The sequence below is a fragment of the Podarcis tiliguerta genome (assembly GCF_965153285.1).
Source record: "Podarcis tiliguerta genome assembly, chromosome: 5".
Taxonomy (NCBI): Eukaryota; Metazoa; Chordata; class Lepidosauria; order Squamata; family Lacertidae; genus Podarcis; species Podarcis tiliguerta.
The window spans coordinates 41,123,834-41,140,880 of NC_139538.1; the positions used below are offsets into that span (position 1 = coordinate 41,123,834).

General features: G+C 47.8%; 1 protein-coding gene across 1 annotated transcript in view; it reads right to left on the reverse strand.

The window, feature by feature from the left end:
• R3HCC1L (R3H domain and coiled-coil containing 1 like) overlaps window positions 1-14,012 on the reverse strand; it is a 34,599-nt gene extending 20,587 nt beyond the window's left edge. The window contains 3 exon segments of the mRNA XM_083441266.1: window positions 13,703-13,763; window positions 13,765-13,812; window positions 13,814-14,012. Coding sequence (XP_083297392.1) covers window positions 13,703-13,763; window positions 13,765-13,812; window positions 13,814-13,924 — 220 coding nt within the window. The 5' untranslated portion in view covers window positions 13,925-14,012.
• Between the last annotated feature and the right edge of the window lie 3,035 nt (window positions 14,013-17,047).

Sequence of the window (17,047 nt, forward strand, 5' to 3'; positions counted from 1 at the left end):
CAGGATCAGTAAAATGATGAGCCAGTGATGCACTGGCCCATCTGTGCTTGCTTAGACAGAGCAGGTAGAGACAGAATCCCTAGGAGCCCTGCCTCTATCAAAGACCAACCAGCACCCCGCATGCTCAGTGTTTCAGAAATGTAAACCCAAAATGCACAGGCTTTCCTCCTACCAGGACGACATGTTCCTTTGGGAGCACAATGCAGTTTCTACACTCGCAGATAGCACAAGCCACACTGAAAACAGGCACTCAGCCTCATGCCACTTTGGGAAAGGGTCTCACGTGCATTCTGCAAGTGGGAAAACTACACGACTGGCCAAGTTCACACATGCAGCCAATTAGGAACAGGTCTGTGAAACGCACTTGGAAACCCTGGCTCGTAGGGCTTCCATTTCAGCTGATCTAGGGTCAGGAGCAAGTGTGCAGCACACAGTCTCCCTCCCCGAGCCCACTAGGCCATACTGCCCTCCGCGAGCCCTGCATCGCTGCTCTAATCACCAACGGCGCCTACTTCTTTCCAGGAGCGGAGTCCAGGAATCCTGGCTCTCAGACCTATTGACGGCTGCTAGGCCACGTTCTCTTCCTCTCGCTCAAGCCCCCTTGACCCTTTCCTCAAACCCCAGACCACACAGCCTTCAAGGCTAACCGCCACCCTGAGGCCCCAGGTACTTGCGGCCCCCCTCTTGCCAGAGAGATTTATTTTTCATAAGCTTTGGCACAAACAGCAAGGCTGCTATCTGCCAGGCCCCAGGCCCCTATAAATATGCATCAGGCCACATTTATGGAGACGGATGGCTCGGGGGTCTGTCCTGTGGTTGTGGGGGAAAGGAAGAGTTGGGGAAGGGTGTGGCCGCAAGATTAATCACTGCCCACTCCGTTTAGGGGTATTCATCATGGCCCACTGTCAGGTAAATCACTGGAAAAACACCTCTCTAGTAATTAATGGGAAGTGACGGATGGACAGCCCCTGGGCCCATTAATCTGGACCATCAGAAGCAGACCAAGATTATGAATGTCAGGATGCATAAACTGTATACCAATCAATAGGGCCAGGAATTCATCCAAGGTTCTCATTTCCGAGGCACCTCCGGTGCATTAGGCTCCGCTCACCTTCCCCGCCCCTCCTTCTCTCTCCTCTTTCTTCTCCCCTCTGCTGATTTGAACTGAAAACAGATCCCTCCCCAGCCAAGCAGACGGTATGTACGAGCCTGGAGGGGCAGGAACGTCGCCAGAGAGCCACGCAGAAGCCTCAGACAGGGCAATGGAAGCAAACACCCCCCAAATGAAAACGCAGGCATGGCAGCCGGATCATTCATGCCGCACCTTCCATCTGCCTGCACTTCAATCTGCTTCATTCCAGAGCAAGCGCACACATCTAAGGGGTTAAAATAAAGTGGGCCTTGCACCACATAGTCACTGGATCGTACTGGTAATGGGAACCCTTGCCAAATGCCAGTCTCTACTCCAGTGAGATTATGCCATGGTTGAAATGCAGTGCCCTGGATTTTGGGCAACCTGTTCTACCCAGAATGCAGCACGAGGTTCTTACTTCACCTGCTCCCACATTTGTCTTCACTGTCTGCTGACTCAACCTTAGGCGGGAACTAAGTAGGGCTGGGTGATATATTGATAGATTTGAAGTCCATATCGTGATATCAGTTTCATAATTTTTGACCTGACAATATATTCATAATAATGTGTGTGCGCGCGTGCGCACGCTATGCAAAAATCACGATGCAGGAAAAAGCCAGAGCTCTTGCCTTATTTCAGACACATATATGAGTGCTGTATCAGTATACCGTGATGTTTAGCTGGTGATATATTGCAGTGTTGAAAACCAGATATTGTCCAGCCCTAGAACCAAGAGAGCATTCACAGGGCAAGGTGCCTGCTCTACACTTGAAGGCAATTTGTGCTCAAGTTTTTGTGGGACAGGTGTCGGATCAAACTGCTAGTAGACACAGTGACAAAGATGGTGGACACAGTCCTTTTCCGCTGTCTCCTGAGTTGCACAGGACCTTCACTCTAAAGCAGAGATGGGGCCCTCCAGATGCTGTTGGACTACAACTCCAATCATCCCTGACCATCAGCCATGCCATCTGGGGCTGATCAGAGACTAACAACATCTGGAAGGTCACAGTGTCCTCATGCCTTTTCTGCAGCCTAACCAACTCTTCAGAAAACTAGAAGGACAGCGAGGATTCCCTAGATGGTGAACAAAATGGTTTTCATGCAGCACAAGTTAGCACGGGTGCCGGTAGTCAAGCTGCTAAAACATTATCCCCTGCACCCGGGGGCAAACTTTTTACACAGACTGTAAGGAGTCTAGCAAAGAGACCAATCCATTTCCTCACCAAGAAGCAGGCAGAGCTCTTGGATCTTTTCCATTCTCCAATAAGCTAATTTCACCTGCAGAATAGTCCCCTTCATCTTTATTGACTCGGTGAGAAAAGAACGTATCATTAAGACAGCTTCAGCCCAGAGGAGTCATTTTTCAGCACAAAATATAATCTATTTCTTTCCGAACAGCCACACCCACCGTGAACAAGGAGCTGCGCTCAGCTAACTGAGTGCTCTGGGGGTCTCTCACGGCAACAAAGCCTGCTACTGCTAGGTAGGGGCAACATCACACAAAAGCCCTGCTCATAACCACGTTACAAAAACCATTTGGGTGGCAGACACAGAACTGGGCACCATGCAGAGTGGAGGCAGCCTTGCGGAAACCCAAACATTTAGCCAAAGAGGCCATAAGAGCCCCAGAAAAGTGAAGATGGGAGGGCTGAAAGAAGAAAGGCAGAGTTCCCCACCTAAAAACATAACGGCGGCTTTTAGGATTGAAAGTCTACTGGGCTTGCTCTCAGGCCAGCCACATTCCAACATCAAGATGGCAAAGTGAATCTGGGGACATTTATTATCTTAGGGCTGCTGACATTTGCTGATTCCAGTGCTTCTTTACAGTCACAGTTGCTGAAACAAAGGGGGTCTCAGGTTCTCTTCAATGCTTTTTAGGCCTGATGATCATGGAGATAAAGAAAAGACGTGACTGCAATGCATCCGAGAGCTCAAGACTCAGTACCAGGAAGTCTGGAAACAAAAACCCCAAAGAATACAATACGTATTTTAAGGAGTGGGGGCTCTGGAACAGAGTCAATTTTTTTTTAAAATCAACAGTATTAGTGACCCTCTCATCACCTAGACCAGGAATAGCTAACTGGCAGCCTGCCTCTGGCCCCCAAAGCAACTTAATAAGGTCCCAATAATGCTACCAAATTTTGAACTGCATTGTTAGAAAGAAAACCACACAGCTTTGCTCATCAGGAAAAAGAAGCAATGAGTCTACGTCTGTTTCACTGCCAACCTGCCACTTGTTTAGGAAAGTTTTTAATGTTTGATTCTATTTTAATATTCTGTTGGGAGCCGCCCAGAGTGGCTGGGGAAACCCAGCCAGATGGGCAGGGTATAATTTTATTATTATTATTGAAAGAATCAGCCCCAGTTCCCATTCCCTATTAATAATCCTGTATCATCTGATCACATGCTATCCACATCTACAAACCCAAATTAACTACAGAATCTGGACAGGCATGAGGTCAGGTTGTTCCAGCTCTGGACAACATACAGTCCAGGGAATAGAGTAGTCCTGAGAACAAGGAGGTTGGCTTTCCCTGACCTACACTCCACTGATGCAACAAGTCTTGTGCAGAGCCAACACTTTCAGATAGCCCAAACTTAGCCTGCAAATTGTAAGCCTTCCTGAAAACGGCTTATCTGTCTATCTCCTCCCACCCCACCACTGCTCATCTGACTGGAGAGTCGTCCATCATCTGTGCCGAGACAGCCCTGCCACCATCTCTCATCACAAAGCAGCACAACCTGCACCTTGCTATGGTCTGAAGAGCCACAGCCGGTCGTGCCTCCCATTAAAACCCTACGGAAGTCAGAATTTGTAGCCTTTTCAAGCACCTCCGGTTCTCCTTGTTGCACCCTCTTTAGGAACGTCTACCCTTTATGCGGCAAATACACCTATTAGACGTACACTGATGGACATGTACACAGTGTGGACATCACATAAAATGTGGACATAGATTTGGGAGCCCTGCCCCAAGTTCCCAGACCCATCCTGATGGTGTGCAACATTCATTTATTACATGGAAATACTAGCGTAACATCAATGTACACACAGCAGTTGTGCTTGTTGTGTCACGTGTGAAAGCAAGAGCATTTCTCAAGCTGCCCTTATCCAGGCAATCAAATGAAATCCAGCTCACAGGATGGCAAAGCTGTACAGCCCAGGTTACTCCATCTCTAAAATGATACTGTCGAGCTGAAAAAGGTACAGAGAAGGACAACTTAAGAGTGGAGACACAGAATCATAGAATTGCAGAGTTGGAGGGGACCCCTGAGGGTCATACTAAAAGGGGGTTCGGCCACCCTTTAAAATGCAAATGGTAGGGAGAAAGTGAATATTTCCTCCCTCTCTGACAACACAAGAACTCAGATCACACAATTAAAACTAATTAGCAGTAGATTCAGGACACACAAAAGGAAGCTCTTCTTCACCCAACGCATAATTAACTGGAAATTGACTGCCACAAAGGACCTAGTGATGACCACTGGCTTAGAGGGCTTCAAAAGGAGATTAGAGAAATTTCAGAGGAGTAGGAGGAAGTCCGTCAGCAGCTATTTCTCCAGGACTGCTAAATGGAATTTACAGTTTTAGAGGCAACTGCCACTTGGGGACCTTAAAGAATGGGGAAGAGCCGAGGCCTTGATGCCTGGGCTTGCCCCAGAACAAACTGAGTGGCCACACTTAGAAACAGCATGCTGGACTAGATGAACACTTGGCCTCATCAACATATATTTAAACTATGGGACTGACTCACACAGTGATAGCAACCTCCTGGCTTTAAAAGGGGATTGAACAAGTTCATTGAGGATGTGGCTGTCAATGGTTACTAGCCTTGACAGGTAGGCTCTGTCTCCACGGCTGGAGGCAGTAATGCTTCTGAATTATGGAAACTGGAGAGTGCTCTTGCACTTGGCTCCTGCTTGCAGATTTCCCACAGGCATCTGGCTGGTCACTGTGAGAACAGGATGTTGGAGTAGATGGGCCATTCGCCTGGGCCAGCAGGGCTTTTGAAAATTATTATTTCAAGTACCCTGCCCTGTGCTGCAGGAGAGCCTAGCTAGGCCATGGCTACCGCATCAGCCTCTGCAGAGATTTGTTTTGTTCTGTTTGTTATTAAGGGCAGGGAGAGAAACTGCAGCCCACAAATTCCATTCCTTTGGATCCTGTATCTCCCTCGCATCCGCAGTCTATTACACACTCCATCAGACGCCCCCCGCCACGCCTCGGCACCAACCCATTTCATGCTCAAGAGGGTCGAATCAGTGTCCCTTGGCGTGTCTCCTTTTCACACTACACCGAGCAACGTAACTTCCAACTTGCTGCACTAACTTCTGCGCTAAAGCCCTCCGTCCGCAACGAGGGGCAGGGCAGGAGCTGAAGAACCGCAGAAGCAACAAGGCAGCTCCCAGGCTGACTCAGCCGTTGTGCCAAAACTGAAAGAATGGTGTTGGTTCTCAAGCGGATGAAGGTACGCACCTCAGCTTACTCTGAGGGAGGCTTTTACCGCTAACCACATGAGCATTTTTCTTCTCGTTTTAACTGTGTTTTCTTTTTAATCCATTCTCTATTATGTTTTTCTCTCTCTGCATCCCATTGCAAGCGCCCTCCTCTCCCTGCACCATTACATCTCTCTCAAAAGTATTCTGTGAACCCTCCACTCCTTCTTTCTCTCTCCAAACGCTCTTATCTAGCTCTCAGTTACCCCTGCAGCCTCCATGACTTTTACTCCCTGTTTTCCTCTCTGTACCTTAAAGGCTCTTCATTTTCTGGATCACATCAAGTCTCTTAGGGTCCTCACCTCTTTCACTCCATGTTCTTTCCTATCAGCACCTTACGGCCCTCTTCTCTGGCCTCTGTTCATTAACCAGTCATTTCCTCTTTTCTCACCCTATAAGACTTTCTGTGAGTCCATTCACCTGCCCTCCCTTTTCTTCCTCCACTGCCTTTCTTTGCTTCTGTTCCTCTGCTTGCAACATCTACTTTTCCCTTCTTGGAATTCAGTGACAACAGCACAGCTGGCTTCCACTCTGCCAGCAACAGGCACCTTGAGGCTGGCCAGGTGACACGGCAAGCCAACTGGGAAAGCTGGCGCCAACTCCTTCACATGCCTCTGAGATGGAGTGTAGACAAAGCAACACTGAAAGCTCAGGTCCTAGTGGCCTTTTGGTGGGATTTCCTATGCAGCAGGGGAAAGGACCACCACCAAGGGGCATCTGGAATTCTCCCAGGTGGTCACAACTAAGCCGCCATCAGTCCCCAGGCATCAGGTTGTGCGGGGCTGATCTAAGGAAAAACATAAGACAAAAGACAAAGCCTACTGAGCCTGCTGAGCAACAGGAACCCAGAATGCCATAGTGACCCAAGCTTAGCAAAATAAATAAATATATATTTAAATCACCCAGCAACCGCATCAGAGAAAACCCAAGCAGATGTGCCACATGAAAATGCACACAAACAGCCTTCTCTACAAGCCATCCTCAGAATATAATTCCACTGGCGCGCCTGTCTTGGCAAAAAGCAAGTGATATCCTGTAAAAGGAACACAGCCAGGACGAGCGACTGGGACCTGAAGCCGCTGCTATTTGGAACAGAGAGCTCGTTTGTTTATCGGAAAAACAGGGGAAGCCTACTGTGTAATCAGGACACCCCCAGAGCAGAAATCCATCCACCACACCAGCTGCAGCACAGGCTGAAGTGGCACCCCAGCAGCTCCCAGAAGCCTATATTGTTTCCTGGCAGCAAACTGTATTTTTAGCCTTTGAGGTTTCCGATTCCACTCAATCCATAATTCCATCAATAGAATATTTAACCTTAGAGCCTTGATCACAGGAGAGAAACGGCAACCCCTTGGACCAGGCAGTGAACGGAAGGCAGTGCTAAATCTCCCTTGCCCCAGAGCACTGAGGAAGCAAAGCTCACGCCGGCTCCTTTGCCAGCCGGAGGGATTGGGCTGCTGCCCTCCCTGGGCTCAGCAGTGACCAGAACTCCATCTGCCCACCCGCCTCCTTCCTGCAAAGTGGGAGAGGCTCTTGATCGGTGCTTGGGGAACAGCAAAGTGCCCTTGAGGGACAGCACCAGGTGTCACTCAGCGCTCGCACATGCACAATGTCACTCTTTATGGCGTGCTGCAGAACGGGTGCTTCTTCCAAAATAATAACGCCAATAAAAGAGAGAGAAGTGCAAGGAGACTCCAAACAGCCCAAATTAGAAAGCCCTTTGGACGCCGCCACTCATTTAGTCTCCAGGCACATGGCAAGAGTGCCTCCCCCTCCCCAGCAAGGAATGACGAGGCTGCGCAGAATCTTTTCCTCCAAGTTCCTTACTATAGACCGGAGGTGCAATACAAGCTAAATATAATCTCTCACACACCAAAAAATCCCACCTACCTGCTCTCAGCAATAACTAAAGTAGCAGTGGGCCAACCCCCAATATCAGAGTCCCATTCCCCCACCCCAAGGACAGCCCACCTTTTATTTCCCTTTTCTTCCCTTCCCCTCCCCTTTTATGAAGATCACCCGCTCTGAGACTCCACAGCTAATTCTCTCCTGGCCTCCTCGCTGGCCCAATTCAGCCAGCTAGCCCTAAATACAATATTTTATGCTGTTTTTATAATTAAGTGTTTTAAATTTGTTGATAGCTGCCCTGAGCCTGGTTTTTGAACCGGTAAAGGCGTGATATAAATAAAAAATTATTATTATTATTATTATTGTAGACCAGGGGAATGCCTATGAACAGCTAACGAAAGTCTAGCAGTTGAGACAATGGGCTGTGTGCATTAACGCAAATCCTAGCACTCAGATCTGCTGTACAGGAAAAAAGAAATGTTGGTTCTAGACAGGTATGAAGCTTCCTTAAAAGCAGTATCCAACAGTCTAATAAAACCCAAAGCCAGCAACATTCAAAACTCAGCAGTCAGGAACCAGTTAGTGCCATGGGGAGGGGTGGGTGGAATGGGAAGCATCCAATGCAAAATACCAAAAAAAGCAGGAGAGCCAATCTCAAGATGCTGAAGAATACTGCACTAGTCATTGATGCCCAATGTGCTTTGGCCAGAACACGCCTTCCTCGGGGGCTTTTATGCTTCCTAACAGGCAGCTCAAAAACCTCTGTTTTGAAATCCCTGCAAGGCAAAGCTGCCCTGCACCACTCTGACCATTCCTGCCCCTTCTTCTTCCCCAGTCTTCCTGGGCAGAGGGTGATGTATCTTCTGTGGCGGGGAGGGCTACAACACTTGCAGGATCTTTCATCCAGTGGTCTGAGGGAAGGCTATAAATATCGTATCATTTACGCTTGCTGTTGGAGCAAGAGTGTAAAGCTTCCCATTCAGCAGCAAAAGACTGAGCTGACTGCCATCAGGAAGCAGCCTGCAAAGCAGAAGCGGAAAAACATTGCCTCGGGGCTCAGTCATGCTCCCTTGCACCTTAGGAACACTTGCCACACTTGTCATAAAGCCAGTAAGTAGCTCTGAATCCAGCCAGCTGGATGGCAGGAGATCCATATCCCACCCCTGCCCTGATTCTCAATCACCTTTTAGAGTCATACAATTTCACATCTATATTATTCCACATTCTTTTCTTTTATAACAGGAAAAAACCCTCTTGCCCTCCATACTTGATTCCCCAATGAACTATAAAGACCCACACAAAGAACAGGGAATCAATTGCACTTCACGAGGCAATTCCAAACATGCAAAGACAAATCTCTTTAAAAATAATAAGACACAACAGAGGAAGCAGTTCATTTTCTGCCCGTTGCCCGTCTCCTGAGTTAAGCACTAACACCAGTCCGACATAAGAATGGGGTCTGGAGTCAATGGCATTCCTTTAAGACTGCATGGAAAGGACAATGCAACAACGGAGGAAAGTGAATTAATGTCTGACCAAAAGAACTAAGGGAATTAGGCAGGATTGTACAGATATATCAAGGGCAGAGGCCCAGCCAGAGAGCACATCAATAAAAAGGGAGAGAGATGAAAATAACAAGGAGTCCAACAGGAATAAGATTATTTAAAAAGATGAGAGGAATGACCTTGTGGAAAAAATATCCAGCACATATACATCTCAGACCAGCACCTCCTGATAACATGCACACCAGGCCAAATCAGGTTTAGCTAATGAGCTGAGTGAACCCCAGATAAGCTACTGCTAATGGCAGGGGGGGGGGTCTAAGCAAGAGGCACCTTGCATTGCTGGTTCTTGCATTCCCCACCTAGCTGCTTTTTTTTTTTTATTGCCCTCTAAATGCAGCTTCTCCCTAAGCATGGCTGGGTTTCTGGCAGAGGAAAGGGACGTGCAATTTCTAAAATGTCTGCTTCCAAGCATAGCATCAATACAGGGTATAAGAGAATGGGGAGACGAAGAACGAGTGACAGTGATGGGATCAGGGGCACCCAGGATTAAAAGAGCACAAGACCAACTCCGTCAGAATTGCCATAAAAAGATACTGAGTGGAGAAACAGCATTAAAATTCGATGCAACTGAACTTCAGGGAAAGTTTCCTCAATTTTTATTTCCCAAATGCCTGACAATTACATTTGCAGATGACACTAAAGGGGAATTTGCGGCAAAGAGCTGAGAGAACAAGGAAATAATTCAAAGGAAGTGAGGGAGGCTAGAAATAAGACGCGATTCAGCCGGGCAAGGCACAGCTTGCAGAGACGGGAAATGCAGACGCTGAGCAGGGACAGAAACCTGGAAAGAGACACAGGGTGAGAGCAAATTGGAGATGAGCTGACAATGATGAAAGAGCTGCTGCTATTTCAGGCTGCAGAAACATCTCACCCCAAGGGAAGGGGGGATGACAGGCAAGATGCACCCACAATCAGGAAGATCAGCTTTGCCCAAAGGAACCCGGCAAAGTGGATGGAATTGGTGGGGTAGACCTGGTAGATTAAAAGAGGCAGAGGCCAAAGGAAGTGACATTCTCAGTGGTGGGTAGGCCTTTGATCTCCCATGCGCAAGATGCCCCTCCATGAAACACTTAGGCAAGCTCCTCCTTTCCTTCAGTTCCATGCTCAGACAGCCATATTCAACACTCAGTATGTCCCTCTCCCACAAGAAGCAGCCCTTCTGTTGCACATGGTCCGTATAGGCTCACCAAGACTGCAAAGCCTAAAGAGGGATGGCAATGGGCCTCAAGCTATCCCTAGTGGCAAGCTCTTGCAGGACAGCTGCATGGGCTTCACAGTGAGAGGCTGGCTGTACTGCCTGCCCTTCCTGACCCGGCCTTTAGTACCCACACTCCTGAGAATAATTCATGCCCACTAAGCCGAAGGATGCCTGCTTGGCCCTTCCCACACCCATCCACTTGAAGCCCACACAGCAAACGTGAAGCCCACAATTCCTCAAACATGGGCTGCAGCTTCAACAGCTTCGCCCATTAGAAAACTGAGTTCACTGGTCAGAAGTTGGAATCCACAGAATTCTATTTTTGCAAAGGACAATAGGTGCTGAATCTCCTAGGCCGCAGAGGAAATCTTGAAAACCTGGGAGGGAGACAGTTATCTAACTTGTTTGCTGCTCTCTTTGCAATTTCCCCCCAGTCACTTTGTGCTCCCCCAGAACCTCTATGCTTACATCTCACTCTCTTAATTGTGTGAATTTCTTCCCCCAAGTAGGAACTGGGTGTTTTAACAGGAGTGGAGAAACACAGTTGATTTGGTTTGGGACACATAACGGAAACAGGGTGTTCACAACTTTAAAATATGGAGTTCAGAGAGAGAGAGAGAGAAAATGAAGTTGAGCCCAAAGGTTATAACATGATACATTAAATGCTTTTCAGGAAATGGATTCAACTAGGGGTCTTCCACCTTCTGGGGCCAGGGACACATTTGGAAATCTAAGAAACTGTAGTGGGCACCACAAAATGCCCATTTCACAAAAGAAGAACTGGGGATGCCCAGAGACATGCTCCTAAAACAAGTGGAATACCTACATGCATCCCAAAGAAAACAACACACTGGGGAGGAAAGCAGGGAAACGCCCCCCCCCCCCAATTCACAAATGGCCAAAAAAGGCAGGTGCTCAGAAGGGTGTCTGAGGACACCATGATGCTCACAGCTGCCATATTGGGGATTCATTAATGTATTCAACAGCAGAGTCCTAGGTTTTTTTTATTTTGATTGTAATCTGAAATGACAATAGGATCTAAATCCCAGAAAAGCAGCACACAGCCAGGCATAGGTTACTGGCATCCACCTTAAATAACATAATTTATACCCTGCTGAGGCTTAGTAGTTGCTACATGTGCTTGCCTAATGAAAGAATCTGCAAAGTTCAAAAGCCTGGTCATGTACACACCAACGTGTCAGCAAAACCACGTTTATGCCCCTAACTAAATCCTGGCCTCTCCTTACTAAAGGACTACCCAACACTTCTCCCCATCTGAATTCCAGCACAAGCACTGTTCTTGCCAGAAAATGATCCACCACACAGCTGGTCACCAGCCGCCGCCTGTGAACAAGACAAGAGAGCTGAAAACACCACAATGAAAAATGGCACTTATGGCATGCACTAGCAGGAGACAGTGAAAAACACAGCCTGGTGGCTGGGAGCGAAGGGATGTGTGTTTTATGAGGCATCGAGTGCCTGGGACTATGAGTGCGTCAGGAGAGGAGGGAGGTACGCCGCAGCTCTTCTGAGGGACACCATATAACTTCCCTCCTGCAGGGGCTCTGACAAACAGAATTTCTTTCTAATTCAATAAAGGCCCGGCGGTTACCATGGCTCATCCATTGTACCCAAAAGGGTTATAGCTGCTGCTCACATAATTTTCCCCTGTCCAAAATGCACAGGAAAAGGGCTCACCTGGTGGGTGAGGGGCAGTGATGACCTTCCCAAAATGCAGCACCAGTTAAAAGGCAGGGAGAACACAAAGCACTGCCAGAACTCAGAGCAGGAGAACCACGTAAGGTAAGGAGAACAGTGTCTCTGAGACTGCTCCAGGCAAGAGGGTTCCTAGAACCAGGAGTCTGGACGTGTGGTGGTGGGAAATCTGATACAAGGAGTTTCAAAGACAGTTCATTGTACCAGGATGGATAACCTGTGGTCATCCAGTTATTGCTGGACTCCAGTTCCCCTCAATGATACACAGAACAGCCAATGGTTAGGAATCATGGGAGTTGTAGTCTAACATATTGAGGGGCCCCACCACTGCCACTGCATTCATCTAATCTATTCCAGGGCTAGTCATGGACACTTTCACATCCCACAAAAAAGTAAGCCAGAAACTATAGACTCAGACAACTGAATATCATGCAGGGCAGTGGGGCGGGGGGATAACTGAAATTCTTTTATCGCTCTTACACAAAGAAAATTTACCCAGATGCATATATTTGTACTGGCTTCTATTATCTTCCAGGCATCAGGCTGGTTGTGAACTAGAAGGCTTTAAGAAACTGAGCCAATGTATCTAAGGGGCTACTTCTTCTCCTATGACTTGTTGCAAAATTAACTAAGATCTCTTAGTGGACAGTTGCTATTTGCCCACTAAAAAGGATGTTAAAATTTACATAAGCATCTTGAATCCTTTCACCACAGCTTTTAAATGCCTTTTCCATTGAGATATGATACATAGGATTTCAGCCATAGAGTAGACCTGCTGCTGGTGGGGAAAATACCATGTTGATTGCTTTTGGGGGTGAGTAGGAGCACCATTTTTTAAAAAAAATATAAAGCAACAGAAACCTCGTGGATCTGGGGTGTGTGTTCTAGTACCAGAGAGAAGCACTCAGCATTTAAGCAACTATTAAGACAGCACCTATCTGGAATCACACCATCTTCCCGATTAAAAAAGCAGTGAAAGGCAAATATGACTTTAAAAAGAGTTCTCTAAAACGGCACAAACGTCAGGAAGAGTTGTGCTCCTCAGTGCCACTGATGTCACAGGCATTATCCAACCAAAGCTCATCATAATTGCAAAACTGTATTTCACGAGGTAACTAACAAGCTTCTACTGAGGAAAGAAAGATTTACCCAGTGACAAAGAGCTGCGGCATGCGCGATGGGGAAATGCAATAACCCCACAGCAGAAGTGTGAACTTGAAGGAAGAGGCCCGGATCCCTTTGAACAACTGCCCTTGTGATGCGCAAACACGACACCCGTCTGGAAAAGTTCTAACACAAGGCTGAATCTCCCTGGACAGCAACCACAGCACGACCCGGCCCCCACCTGAACCACGGGGCAAGGTTTTACAGTCAGTGTGGGCCTTCCAGGTAAAAATACACTCGCCTGTCCTATTGTTTTATATGGATAAAAGTGATCTTGGATAATACATGCAGAGACGAATCAACTATCTGAAGTTTAAGCCCCAGCCGCTTCCTTCGTGGAAATAAACTGCTCCCCGCCTGTTGCTCGACTGCAATAAGCTTCTGCGGGGAGGACGCAGCAATAGCCCCCGTCACATTATGGGATGGAGGAACACCGCGGGGTGGGGGGAGGACCAACAGCAAAAGGTGTCGGTATTAGGGGAGTCCAGTCCTAAAGTGGGAAAAGGGCAGGAGGAGGAAGGCAAATAAGCTGCTTTTAGGACCCGATATAGGAAAGTTTGGGGGGGTGGGGAAGAGACAAGTTACCGGGCGCACGGCAGGGTCGTGCTGGCTCTGTTGCTTCCGCCTTCGCCGCTTCCGCCCGCCCCCAGCCTGGCCCCGCCCCCCCATGGCGAGGAATGCTGGGAAATGTAGTCCGGATGGGGGGTAGGAGTGCCTGGTCCGCAAGCGTCTTCTCATTCCATCGCGTTCTGCCTCTTTGCTATGGCGGATGCCGTTCACAGCGCCCACGAAACGACCCAGTGGCATTCGCGCAGTCGCCTCTCCGTGCTGCCATTGACTGCAGTGCTGGGGTGTAACGCGGCTGGCAAGAGGCGCCTTGTGACTGTCCGGAACCTATAAAGCATTCCCACACACCCGCTCCCCGTGAATCACACGTGCGTTTCTGTCATCAGCGGGGAAAAGGTATTCTGCATCTGTTCACATGTACTTTTTGCAGTCCCCGAGGAAGTAGAAGGCGTGCATCCGGGTATAGATTTGAGGGAAACTTGGTGTGCCCTTAGCACCCAAAGACAATCAAGGTATTTGGGTCGTGTGAAAGGTCCCAAGTAGGTAAATCCTGAAGATGGACAACGGGGGAAAGCCCACCGCCTGCACTGTGGAACATATGTGTGGTTGCTTAAGGAAAGGCACTTTGCACATACTCAGAGTACTTTTTTATAATAATAAATCTATATACTTTCCAACGCTGCCTTGCGGGATATCTTTGGGTGGGAATCTGGAGTGGAATCCCTAAGATGATTGGGTGGTGTCTTGTAGGCCTCCTCCCGGCAATTCCTGCAGTCAAGCTGGTGCCCAGTGTATTGCTCTGCTTTCCTTTGAGCCACATCAACAAGGCTGAGAGCAGGGACTTGCCTCTGGGCAGCCCAGGACCTCCATACATTGCCCAGACTTGCACCCGAGGGAGGTCACTTTGGTGCTAATAACACAGTGGTTTGACTTCACCCCTGGAGGCGCACTCCATTGACTATTGAGACAGATATATGCCAACAATAGGCTTCTAAAAGCAGTAGCTTGGGGGATCATCACAAAAATAAATTCAACCCTCCCTCCCAAAAAAACCCCCTGCTATGAAGCTATTGCAGCAAAAAGCAACACTCCTGTGGCATCTTAAAGACTGACAGGTTTATTGTGACATACAGTAAACATGTTAGACTGTAAGACGCCACAAGTCTCTTTTTATATATATAAAGAGTCGGTAGGTCCCCATGGGCTCACTTTCACCTGCTGCAGGTGACAGAATTGGAGTGGGGGAGGAGAACCTTCAACTCAATCAATAGGCCATAACTTCAGTAAAAACATATTTAGGATTATCGTGAATTCTCTGTGATTTCTCTTTCAGAAATCTAAGTTGCGGAACAAAAGCCACACCTTCTGTGCCATTCCAATATTCTTCAGTGGTGTTTCTACTATGCACCCAGCCAGCCCCATTGGCAACTGCTGCTGAGTAAATCACACCAGTCCAAGCTACCTCACTGGTCTGTGAGGAGGGCAAATGCCACAAACCGGAACAGCTGCAGCAGTAGCATTTATTGTTCCAGAGTCAAGTCCTAGTAAGCCATGTCTCCATTCAACCAAAGTTCAGAGTACAAGACTAATTTCAACTGACAACTCCAGATACAACTCTCTCCCCCCTACCCCCGCAACACAGTTAAATCTTACTCTGACATTAGGCATGGGACGGGGTCTTCTACAGCACCTGAGGACAGAAGGGTGGGGGTGGGGCAGGGTGGGCCACATGCCACACCTAGGTCTGTAGGCTCCCTTCGTTTCAGTTGAGGTGACTGTTTCACTATTTCCTGGTAGAGCTGGCCATGGGTGTAAAGCCATCTAGGAGACCTACCTGAAACCTCCAACAATGGCCTTGCTTTGACTGTGACAAAATGTAGCATCTAGAAGACATGTTATTGCCCCACCAATGTTGCCACAAAAGATAGTGTTCCCTAGTCCATGTCAACGATTAGTACTGAGGGTCAATTAAATAAGCCAGTTGTAACTGGGATTCCATCACATCCATGGGCCTAGCACTGTCACAATAAATAAATAAGTTGTTTGCTGTAATTGTATGATTTAGGGACTAGCTGCTTATCATATATGGGCCAGGAAGTAGTCCCCTCTGCAAAAGGGGGCCTGGCTCATTAGCTTGAGTTTCCTTGAGCTATTTATCTTGTAGGCTCCCATCTGTGGTGCATCCACAGCTGGTTTGTGGCACATTGTAAGCTGCTTTCCGGAGGCTGGTGGTTCTGCCTTGTACTGAAGCTTGTACCGGATAGCTTTTTTGATGTTTTATGATGTGACGGAGATCTAGGGCATAAAAGACTGACCCATGTGGAATGCTAAGTCCCCCAGGTATTCAGGCTAAAAGGAGACTACCTTTTTCTCCTGAACTTCTTTTCTCTCTGAACACTTCTGTTTGACGCTGCTTATCTGATTCTGGTGAGCGTGTTCATGTGTAACTGAAGAATGGCAATGCCACATTGCAGTGTCACACAAGCACCAGCCAGCAGGATCTCTTGAGAACTGCCAAAGCTGGAAGGCTGATGCTGATAACAAGACACTGACAACACTGAAAATGCACATGTTTTGAGTAAAACTGGAGCCAACAGGGAGTGCGGCTGGGAGGCACACGTAGCCAAGATTTATGGGATTGTCAGGATCTAGCTCTGGGTTAAGACTCTGCGCAGAAGAGTTGCGTCTTTAACTTCCTTGGACCTTAACCGATTATTAGCTGAGAACCTCTGGGAGTTACAAATTACTATGCTAAAGTCATCAGACCCATATTGTAGTTGGCTCACCAACAAATTGGTTTTTCTGGACCTTGGTAGAAGCATGCTGACATCTCCCAGTTGACATGCGCTTGGATCTACATGTTTCTTTTTGAGTCTAGAATCTCTGGAGTCTCCCTTTCCTGGAGATTTCAGCCATGCTAGGATTTTCCCCTGGTACCATAACACCTGGCTCCCTCTGAATCCACTAGATACAGTAGTTTTGTTCCTACAATTTCTACCTTTTTTGTTCTATTATTTCTTCTTCTGTGATGTCGCTGGGCAAGTATACCTCGTGTGGACGAGAGATGTCCTACTGCTCCACAATCCTTTGTATCTTAATCATATAACTTCTCTTATCAAACTCTGTTCCTGCCTCTACTGTCGCATATCCCGATGCTAGACCGGCCTCCCCATTTTGAACAAGGATTTTCCTTTTCCCCATTCCTCATCTTGAACACCATCTTCACCCTGACTTCCAAGGTTCAACAAAACCAGGGAACTGCCAGCTAATTGTACACACCTGGTGAAATGCAGAGTGCCACTTTTTATGGCCCAGGTCAACCAGTCAAGCCATGCCTCAGGCCAGCGAACAAGGAGGGCGTTG